Genomic DNA, 11,351 nt, shown 5'->3' on the forward strand with positions numbered 1-11,351 from the left:
ATTTCCTCTTCAGGGCACCCCCAGCCTCCCGTGCGCCAGCCCCAGACCTCCCGGAGCCTGATGCCCTCTCCCTGTGGGGCAGCCCCCCTTCTCCCCTCCGGGGCAGCCCCGACCCCCGCGGGGGGGCGGGCGCGGGGGCGGCTCTAGGACCCGGCGGCGCCGCGGCGCGCCCGGCCCCGCTCCGCTCCGCGCCGCGCCGTGCCGCGCCGTGCCGTGCCGTGCCGTGCTGTGCCGTGCCGCGCCGTGCCGTTCGGCTCCGCGCCGCGCCGCCGGGAGGCCGAGCGGCGTGTCCACCTGCCGGCCCCGCCGCCCGTCAGTCCCGCCATGGCGCTCGGCGCGGTCGGTCACGGCGGCGCGGCGCGGGCCGCCTGGCCGCGGCTGCTGGTGGCGGCGGCGGCGGCGGCGCTGGCGCTGGCGGGGCCGGCGCTGCCCGAGGTGCTGTTCCGCTGCCCGCCCTGCACGGCGGAGCGCCTGGCCGCCTGCCCCCCGGCCGCCCGCCCGCCCTGCCCCGAGCTGGTGCGGGAGCCGGGCTGCGGCTGCTGCCCGGTGTGCGCCCGCCTGGAGGCCGAGGCGTGCGGTGTCTACACGCCGCGCTGCGCCGCCGGCTTGCGCTGCTACCCCGACCCCGGCGCCGAGCTGCCCCTGCAAGCCCTGGTGCAGGGGCAGGGCACCTGCGCCCGCCGCCGCGACACGGCCGAGTACGGCGCCAGCGCCGAGCGCCCCGCAGGTGAGAGCGCCCGGCACCGCGCCGCCGGCACCGGGGAGCGCGGGCCGGGCGGGGGGCTCGCGCAGCCGCGCGCGGAGGACGGGGCAGCGCGCGCCCTGCGAGCGAGGGAGCGGACGCCGCGCACCGGGAGCGGGCGGCGGCGCCGGGGTGCTGGGCGCCGCGCTCCGGGCACCGGGGACCCTCTGCATTGCGCACCGGCCGTGCGGCACTGGCACCGGGCACCGCGCTCCCGGGACCGAGCGCCGGGGCAGCGGAGCGCCGGCACGTCCCGGGGACAAAAGGGTCCTGAAGGGTGGCCTAAAGGGGGTGCCGCCGGGGCAGAGGGACCCCTCGAGAGGGCAGGGAAGGGGGATTCCGGCGGGAAAGGAGGGAGAGGGCGTCCGGGGAGGGACAGAGGGGGCAGGAATGAGAGGGGCGCTGGAGGGGGGAGGAAGGACCGTGAGCGCATCCCTGGGCGTGAGGGGGAATGGGGATTTGGGGGGTACATCTGCCCCGGGGGTCGGAGGGGTTTCCTGCTGGCACGGGGCAGGAAGCCCAGGGGTGGGGTGTCACAGGGGGAATGCAGGGACTGTCCGGGGCGGGGGCAGGGCAGGGTGGAGGTTGGGGACTCGTAGAGAAGAAAACCCACGGGGGAAGCTAAGGGTGAAGTTTGGGGGGGATGCAGCTGAAGGGAGGGGGAGCTCTTCGGGGAGCAGAGGGAGGTGGAGGTTCGCATTTGGGTTTGGCGCCGGACTGAAATTACCCCGGAGGGTGACGGATGCCCCAAAGACACGGGGAGAGGCGGTGCGGGAGGACCGTGTGCTGCCTGGTGGGAAGGGGGTGGCTGGGGGACTGCGGGGGCCCTGCTGTGCCGGGAGCCCGCTCCCTGTGGCTGCTTTCCCGGCAGAGCCCACCCTGGAGTTGGGGTGGCCGCTGCCGGCTGCCGTGGGGGTCCTGGCCCCCTCTGGTCCCCCTGGTCCGGGCACTGGGTCCTGGGGGAAGAGGAGAGTCCCCCGAGGGCACAGCCCCGAGGACGGGGATGCAAACAGGCTCCTGACCTGTTGCTGCGCCTGCTGTGGGAGGCAGCGCTCCAGGGGGTGCCGATACAGCAGAGATTGGTTTATTGATGCCTCCTCTCCCTTGCGATCCGCCGCAAGCTCTTTCCCTTTTCGTGGCATGTTGAAAATTGCCGAATCAGGTCTGGGAGTAGAAACCAGCACTTTCTCCTTTGAAATCACCCCTCCTTGGCTCCTGCCTCCTTGCTGGTTTTGCTTCCTTGGCTATGACTGGGGCTCTGACCCTGTTTGCATAACTAGTTCAGCAGCACGACTTTGAATTCCTTCCCTTCCCTCTTGTTGAGGCTTTATTTAAAAGCGCTCTGAACCGGGCTGTACCTCTTGGCTTCACTCACCGAGAAGGATGCGAGTGCAGCTGGGTACCTGCGCATGCTGCTACACTTGAGGGGGAGAGATGGAGAGAGGGGAGTGAAATAACAACAGCAGCAGGGAAAACTTCAGACGTTGCAAGGTGCTGCTTCTGTGCACCCAGGCTGCCATGCTGTGGTCCCCACTCCTGCCCCCCTCCTTTGCCCAGCTGCGAAGGGCTGTGGAGAGCCGGGAGTCTGGAGAACACGTTGATGTGAAATCTTGCTTGACTACGGAATATGGGTGTCAAGGGAATGAATTTTACACTCTCCAGAAGAAGCCAAGGGCGTTCAGATTTAAGGAATCTGGCGCTGACTTCCAGGCTTATGCTTTTACAAGAAGTTGGGGGGGGGGGGGGCACGGAGAGCATTGCAGTGATGGGCTGAAAGGTGATTTTCTGAATTAATGCTGCTTTTATGGACTTCATTTCAGAATTATGTTACTTCACTGGGTATTTTGCTTGATTTTATTATCTTTATTCCTTTACAATGGATGTTATTTATTTGTATCTCTGTGTGTGATACACACACATAAATAGCAAGTTTAAGAACATTTTAATGTATTAGGTGCTCTGTAATGTCCATAGGGGGTGAATAATAATACTAGCACAACCTTAACGAGCGTGATGTGAAACATGCAGCTGGAATATTCACAGTTGAGCATGTCTTGGCAGAGGAGCTTGGACATCCAGAAAAGGGTTTGCTGTCTTCAGATTACAAAACTTTTAACAGGTTGTTGTACCCATTAGAAAAAACAAAACAAAACAAATCAAAACACCAAAGCAACCGAACCCACAACAAAAACAAAATCCAAATCTGCCAGCTTCGCTTGATACTCTTCTGTTCAGACTCACATCCTCGCTTCCATCTGTAGGGTGCCTGCAAAACATGTACGAGGGAGAGTTTGCTTTTCTTTTAAAGCAGTGACAGGGAAAGCAGTCTGGCACCCAAAAGAGCAGGGATTGGAATTTGCTTTCAAATGCTGATGTTGAGCTAGTTTCAAGAGTGCCCGAGAGCAGTTTTTTGCCTGCAAAAGGCAGGTGTTGAGGCTTTTTTTTTTTTTTAAATGTACTTAAAGGTATTTGCCCATTTTCCCCTTTCCAACTTGAAAAGGCTCTTTTGGCTAATTCAGGACTGGAATGCAGAGCTCGTGCTATTTCTGAATTAAGAGGTTGGCAATTTTTTTTGTCCCTGATGAGAGGCAGAAGGATTGCCCAAATGAAACAAGGAATAAAACTCTGCAAATTCTCCTGCTGTGGCTCCAGCATTGTTTAGTCTTCCACATAGGTCTGTAAAGCCAATCCTGAAATGGTTGTAGATGGAAAGTAACATAAACCACCATGTAGCTAGGAAGCAGGGGATGTTGCTCATTGCACAAGAGGCTTTGGGTATTTTGAAGATGTTGGGAATGTTGGAACAAAATAGCAGCAGTCTGTGGAAATCAGTCTGAGAACTTCTACCCCCTCCCCGGGGAGAGGAGTGCAGGAACTCCCACCGGTGGTGGGAGCGAGGTGGAGGCTCAGCACCTCCAGGGATCAGGGCCTCTGGAATAGTTTTGATGCCACTGGACCACGCTCCTTTACAGTTTATTTCAGGTCATTGCGTAACAAGCTTTACGTACTGCTGGCTGGAACTGCCTGAACTGGGGACAGAGGGTTGTTACTGTGCATGCAGAGCTCGCAGAGTTCATGCCAATCTCGAGTGTGTTTATTCTTTCAGCCCCTCAGCGAGATTGGCATGCTGTTTTGCAGATGGACTAAATGATGTGCCCGAGGTCGACCAGGACACAGGGAGCAGGGTGAGGGATGTCTGTGCATGGTGTTAGCAGTCTGCATCCTGGCAGATAATGTCCCAGTCCCTGAGAGCCATCTTCTCTCCAAGCAGATCTGAATGGGTCCTGGAGACACAGTGTGCTTTGAGAGGTGTTGAAACATCAGGTACCGTTAGGGTCTCTCAACCTCTCCAGTCTCAGCTGGAGGGTGGGGATGCTGCCTTCTGCTGTGGCTATCATGAACTGGAATCGGGGGCCTTGCATGGTCTTGTCCAGCTCTCAGCTGCCATGTCCTTCTCCCTTCCTTCTGCTGGGTTTACTCTAACCTTGTGTCAGAGTAGGCTGGTTCAGGAGCTAATCCTGCAGAAAGCCAGCCCCAGGAAACAAGTCAACGGTTTTCTGTCAGATCATTGACCTGAACTGGCTCAGAGTGCAGCAGGGTGCCGGTGCTGTTCCAAGGTGGGAACTTATGCTAGGAGGTGGAGCAGAGCAGACCTGAGCGGTCAGCAAATGTCCTAAATTGTCTTGCCCAAATTATGAGCATAGCTCATAACATCTATTTTCTCCTAATGGAGACAAGGCCCTTGGAATAAAACTTGTTCCACTCTGAAAAAAAGGTTCCTGAGCGACTGCTCAGAGCTGACCAGTTAAGGGAATTTTTTTCCCTTTTGCCAGTGCAGTTCAGTTGGGTTTGTAGTATTGTTTTATTTTGTTGTTGAGATATTTGTGCTAATTCAGTGGTATCTGCCTCAGAACCCACTGCTGGCTATTAAGTCCTGCCTTGGAATCTCACTTCTTTATTAAAACAAATGTGGTTTTTTTTTAATTCCTTGCCAGTGCAAAGTAACCTTTCCAAATGGAAAGAGAGCTGTGCAAAGAATGTGGCTCCAGGCAAACTTGAACTTGCAGGGCTGGGTTTGCCTCATTCACCTGGTCAGGGACTCCGCTTTGAACTCCCATGATAAAAAAACAGCGTCAAAATAGTTAACTGTTAAAAACACAGCTTGCTTTAGCATCCAACTAAAATCCTTATTTGGGTAGCCCCAAATGCCACACATCCTTCCTTATGGGTCAAATGTCAAAACCTCCATTTCCCCTTGGCAGGCAGCTGCTAAAAGACAGTTTAATGTATTGCTGCAAAACACAGAAGACTCTGAGGTTGGAGGTAGCATAATATAAGTGGAATTTTAACAGCAACTTGAAAACCATGCCAGTAATGCTATGAGTGCATTTTTCATGTCCACTGAATTGCCAGGAAGACTTCTGCTTTCCTCCTGCTTTTGTAAGGAAATAAAGCATCCATCATGATCTGCATGTGCACGCGTGTATCTGTCCTTCTGCCCCCACAACTTCTGACCCTGTCAGTCAAGTTGACCAGATCTAACAGAGCAGTTAACGTTCTGAGGGGGCTGTGTGGCTAAAAAGTGGGCGAAGGGTAGAGGAGAGCCAGGCTATGAGTGTCCCCCTTGTCCTGTGTGAGATGCCTTTTGAGGCAAAAGCACACGACCAAGAGGGAGGTTATTTACAAGTGCTGCAACCAGGCATTCAGCCTGGCTTATGGAAGCTTGGACATTGCTAGGCACCAGCGGAGCCAACGGCAAGAACCAGATCCACAGGAGTGTGTTTATAGGTCCACGGCCACTGCAGCGGCTCTGCCCAGCATAAACTGAATGTCTGCAGAGCTCCTTGCCTTGGAAGAAATTATTAAAAGTGAAATGCAATTAATAATAATAACAGCTCTAAGGATGATATGTGAGTGAAAAAACCACACAGCTCATCTGTCCTCACTGCCTCTGGGGCTCTGCCAGTAGGTGGGCCAGGTCTCCAAGCAATTTTGCGGCAGCTGTGTCGGGTTAAGAGCTAACCTGGTCGGGCCCTGGGCTGGCTGTCGTCTTTAACTATTGAGACAATAAATAGCACCTTGTGGAGCAGCTTCTTGAAAATAATGCTACCCCCTGCTCCAGTCCCACTAGTGTCTGCTGTGGTGGGGTTGATGGTGGTGTGAAAATGGTGGTTTGGAGGGAGGGGGAAGCTTGGGAAGATTTCAAGGCTCTGGCCCAAAGGAGAAATGTGTTTTCATGCCGTCCCTTGGCAAATGATCCGTTTCCTTCTTGCCCTTCGCAGTTGTTTCCTTTCCTCTGGGTTTCAGGCTCATTCTCGCTGAGCATGGTATTTGTCAAGCGAACAGCAAGAAGCCCTGTCTGTGAGAAAGTCCATCTCGTTTGTTTTATCCACATCCAGGAATTGAGCCGAGGTAAACAATTCAGGAGGCAAAACAGTGAAAACTGGAATGTGAGAGGTATGTTTGTGTATGGCTCTGTACGAGACCTGGCTGCAGCGTTAGTTGAGGTTAATTTATCTGCCCGATGGGCAGCTGTTGCTGTTACCTACAAATGCACCTGGATTTGTGAAGCCAGGGTTTCACCCCAGTGGCCAGCAGCACTTCTGGACCTGCTTTTCCTGGTTGCGTGTTCAGCACCAAGGAGCTAGGAGAAAGAGCTGTTTCCCTGGTGACTTTTGGACTGGGCAATTCCAGCTTTCTCAGCATTGTTTTATCTGCCTTCCCCCCTGGTGCTGATTCCTGCAGGGAGGATCTTTTGCTCTAGGCAGACAGAGTAAGAGGAAGGCTAAGGTAAAATGCAAAGATGCTTTTAAAGCATTTCTGTTACCAGAGGAGGGCTGAGCTTTGTGGTGGTTTCCAGGTGTAAGAATTCCTGTTTTCTTTTCTTGAATCAGGATAAAATATATAATTTTGATCCAGTGGCTGCTTAGCAGACGCCTTCCATATCAGAGGGTGCCAAGCTGTTGGCCATTGCATGCGCTTCACTATTGCTTCCACCCTTCTTCAGCCCTGGCTCCTCCTTGGGGAGGTGCTGCCTGAATGAGTGTGCGTGTGACTGCTTTTGAGGGTGTCCTTTAGCAGCGCATACCGAACACAGTGGACTTGGCTTTCCCTTGTCCTTGCTGACTGTTTGCATTTGCCAGAAGAGGCAGGTTTGGCCTCGGTGGAAGAGTGAGCGAGGCTTTACCCGATGGCATTAGCCTTGTGGGGAAAGCTGTGTTAGTGCCCTGTGTCTGTCTAGGGGAGGGAGTTGCCTTGTCTCCCTTTGCTGTGTACCACGCAACAGCATGCTGCCTCATGGGTGCTGAGTGTGCTATGGGGTTTGGAGACTAACCATGGTGCATGGGCCTGGTGTGGACTTCAGAGAGAAGGAAAGATCCTTGCTGGGGGTCCTGATGTGCAGCTTATTCTTAGCTGTGTTTCATCCCTGCTGAGCTGATTTCGTGGCAGTTACGCCCAACTCCCCCCCCCCCCCCCCGGTCCTGGCGCAGATCCTTGTGCTCCATCATACAGGTCTTGGTCCTCGTCTGGACCCTGGGTGAGCCATGATAGGGAGTTAACCCAGCGAGACCTTCACTTTTCTGGAAGCATGAGTTTTCTGCCAGTTTAGCAGATTGCAAGTCCAGTCTTACTATCATTTCCACAAAGATAAACTACCTTCAGCAGACTGAGTCTGACTGAAACATCTTTGCCTACTTTCAGCAGTCATTGCCAGCAAGCTGGGAGGTGTTTCTCATTCACGAACTGGCCAAGCATGACCTCATTAGACGTGCGAGTTGACACCTAATTATGAGGGAACGTGATGGGGTGGCTTTCCTAGGCAAAGGCTTAAGAGAAAGGGGTTTGTGCAATTATCAGAGCTTTGCTGCAGCCCAGCATTTGACAGCTTGTTGTAACTGCGTTATTGATTGTCTTCTGTTCAGCGTTCTGCCCTACACGTAATTTAGCTGGATACCAGTGGGAAGATAAAAGTCTCTTGCTGCATCAGCTTATGGTAGAAATACATTTTTTTAGAAAGGAAAGGGTCAGTAATCTCTTGCCTTTTACAGACCAGAATACTGGGAAACATCAGGTCACTTTTATAAGCCTTAAACTATCCTTTGACATTGCAGCTTTTATTCTGAAGAAAGCTGCACTGTGCCTCTTGGCTGGTAAGGGAACAAGTTCACTGCCTGGTGCTCCTGTAGTCAAAGATCCCATTAATTCTGCCGGCCGCAAGGAACGATTTCTTGGTAGTTCATTCTGGACTGTAATTGAGAGTGACACAAAGCACTGCTGGGAATTGGACCGTGTTGAAATCCCAGCTTTTCCTTACAATTTTCTGCAGACAAACTAGCTCAGGTGGGATGAGGGGATTTCTAATGCTCTGCCCTTGAAATTAATAATGTTTCCAATACCTTACTGGCTGGAAGCAATTTTAGAGAGGAGTTTTTGTGCCTCCTTGCAGCTTGTCCTTGTAGCCAGGTGATGCAGGATGCCTACAACAGTGACATGCTGTTGCAGTCACTTGCACGGCATCATCTATGGGAGGGACATGTAGTCCTATAATGTCTGGAAAATTCATGAAGCTTTTGCAGTATTTTTGCTCAAGACCACAGCAAGATTTCCATGTAAGAACTTGCTTTTCAGACCTCAGCCAGGGTAACCTGTTGTCAGCATTTCTGGCTAGCTGGAGAAGACCTAGTCCACGCTAATAGACTTCTCTTGGCTTGGTGAGAAAGTTGTCTGATAACCTTCCCATATTTTCCTCTTGCTGTTTTAAAACTGGAAAAGGGTGGGTGCCAGATGTCCACGTCCCAGGAGTGCTCGCTGTTCAGTCTGGGGGAAGTGGTGGGTGAGTTGTTGAAGGTGTCTTTGCAGGTTTGGGTGTCCTCCAAGACCTTTTTGTACCTCCAAAGATCAGGTGTATGTGTCCCAGTGTGAGGTGTCTCCTGCAGGGTAGGGAGTGCCCTTGTATTTTAGAAGTTCCAAATTTTGCTCTTGAGGGGAGCAGGACAGATCTTGAGTGGCTGCAGTGAAGGCAGAAGAGTAGAAACAGTGAAACTGGATAGAATCTGACCTTTATTTGCATTTGGAAAGTTGCTCAGGGGTCATTTTCTGTATGAATCCAGGAGATTTTGTCTGTGGTGCTCAGCGCGCCGTTCGGCTGCAAGCTGAGCTGGGGGGAGACGCAGGGTTTGCGACCGGCACGATGGCAGCCCTCCCACACAGCCCATGTGGAAACGCTCGTCTCCCGTTGCTTTCAGCGGGTGAGTGGCTCGCCTCCATCTGGTGCTGTTTCATCTGGCACTTCAAAAGCAAGCAGAAATGGGGAGAGGAACTCAGGTTTAGCAAAGAGGAATGGCATGAGGAGGAGGAGGAGGAGCAGGAGGGGCGACCGGCATGGGGCTCCATCCTGCCGCGCTGTTGGAGCCCAGAGCTGGTGCTGGTGCTCGGCCTTGCAGCCCTGGCAGGGATGTGTAGCTACAGAGGCTGTGGGTAATCCAGGGCAGCTGGCTCAGGGGCTCCTCGGGACGCCTGGTGTGTGTCCTGTGGGTCCTGGCTGCCGGGGGCGTTCGGTGTGGAGGTTGTAGGGTCAGAGTGGTTGGCCACCATGGTGTTGCTGTTCCCAGTGAAGCTAACCTAAGAGTTCCAGGGTTTTCCGTGACTGTTGTTTGTACCTCCTGGTCCCCCTCACTCACTCCACAGTGCCTGTGCTAAAGACAAATTCCAGTTATATTGGTGAATTATGTCCTGCTTCTTGGGGACAGTTGTCAGGGGTGCTGCAATCCACCCTCCACGTGGTAGCTGCTTTGCTCTTCTAGGTTTGCAGCTGAACCAGCGTGAGGAAAATGCTGAACAATAACATTATAACAAGTCTTACCACTGCTTTCTGAAGGCTTGAAGAACTGCTCCAGACTCCATCCCAGGCTCTGAAAAGGCACCTCTTAGTCCAGCTGGTCAAGGACAATGTTCTTGTGCTGGAACCTTCTTGCACTCTGCACTGCTGAGCTCCAACAGCTGTTCTTTTTCTAGCATAGTACCCACCACTAATCAAGGGCCATGAGTCTGATACAATCCCTGATGTGCAGAGGGCACTGTCCTTTCTTCTGAACGTCATATGAACCAGGTTGATATAATGGCAGGGAAATCACTGCTGCACCATCTTGATCTGACTGTGGTGTGAATGGACAGGTAAATCATCTGCCGTGATGGAAACTGGGATGAGGAGCCCTAAAGCAGTGACTGGCTGTGGTAGGGGACCTCTTCCTTTGGCCATGGTGAACAGTGCTGCCTCCATGGCTTGTGCACAGGTGGTTTTGGGAGGATTTTCGGTTAGACTGTTAGAAATCCAAGTTGTTACAGACAGTCCATTACATAGGACGTTTGGGGCAAAGGTCTGGAATTCTAGTGGTCTTCAGGGAATATTGCCATTCCTGGGACTGGATGGTGGGACAGCACTAGAGGTACTATTTAGAGGCTAATGCTCTGATCCATCCCTGAATTTAAAGACCAGTCCAGAACTGGGAGGGAGAAATGAGTCTATGGCAAAATGGTGTCTTCTTACAGTAACAGGTCAGCCCTCTGTGGGTATGCTGAGTAATTCTGTTGTTGTTGATTTTAGTGGCTAAAATAAGTTTATTCCATGCTTTTTTTTCCTGCCAGGCCCCACAGACCTGTCACCCCCATCTTGCAGGGAGCGAGACAGATTCCATTAATTCTTGTGCATTATTGAGGGATTTCAGTCCATGAGGTTCTGGCCTGGAATTTCTCTGTGGAGGAGCCTGGCTTCCCACTGCCTGCAGAAGGGACCTGAAAAGCTCAGCTTCATAGCATGCCCAGCTGGGTGGTGGGAATAGAACTTCTGATGTCTCCAGGACAAATTCGGTACCCTGCTCCCTCAGGGCACCTGTCACTGAAAGCATGGCCAAGGCTAGGCAGGTAGAAATGGTTGGTCCACAGACCTTTGAATAATGCTGAAACGGCTGATTCAGGCTGATTTTGGAGGTCTAGGAAGGTCTAGACCTCTGTGCACATGACTGGGGCATGCTTGGTCTGGGGGCACTGGGAAGAATTTGGCACGGAGCCCTCTGACGCAACTCTCTTGTTTAGTAAAACCCGGGCTGTGGGAGTCGGTGTGAGGAAATAACAACATCCACTTTGGTTTCTGGATCTGGAGTCTCTGTCCCAGGGGCCGGTGGGGTGTTGCAGAAGGCCACAGGAATCCTGCTCATGACCACAGCCAGATTAATAGCCATTTTGGCAGCTTTTCAGGAGTGAGGAATTTGGCCACTTTCACAATAATGGCTAGAAATTCCACATGAAATAATTAGTTTTATTACAGGACATGTCCTTCCTGCTCCTCCAGGGCTGCCTGAAACACTGAACTCATTACATGAAGAAATGAATACAGTACTAAAAATAAGATCTGGTATCCCAAGCCTTTGTGAGGAAACACTCAGAGTGTACCAACATCCTCTACCAGACGTGCTTCCCAGGCTGTGGCTTTTGGCCAGATGAGATCTAAACCAAGTTGGAGATCAACTGCAGCCACTGAAACACCCCAGCCTGCTCCGTGAGGGTGCCTTCTCTCAGCCTCTTGGCCCCTGCTCAGATTTAGCCATTCATC

At 53.0% G+C, this 11,351-nt stretch overlaps 1 protein-coding gene across 1 annotated transcript in view; it reads left to right on the forward strand.

Moving 5' to 3' along the window:
• Positions 1-216: 216 nt before the first annotated feature.
• Positions 217-11,351, forward strand: part of IGFBP2 (insulin like growth factor binding protein 2) — a 67,656-nt gene continuing 56,521 nt past the window's right edge. Inside the window, exon 1 of the mRNA XM_037397982.1 lies at positions 217-727. Within this exon, the coding sequence (XP_037253879.1) occupies positions 325-727 (403 nt within the window). The 5' untranslated portion in view covers positions 217-324. The remainder of the gene's footprint in view (positions 728-11,351) is intronic.

Source organism: Falco rusticolus, chromosome 8 (genome assembly GCF_015220075.1).
Source record: "Falco rusticolus isolate bFalRus1 chromosome 8, bFalRus1.pri, whole genome shotgun sequence".
NCBI lineage: Eukaryota > Metazoa > Chordata > Aves > Falconiformes > Falconidae > Falco > Falco rusticolus.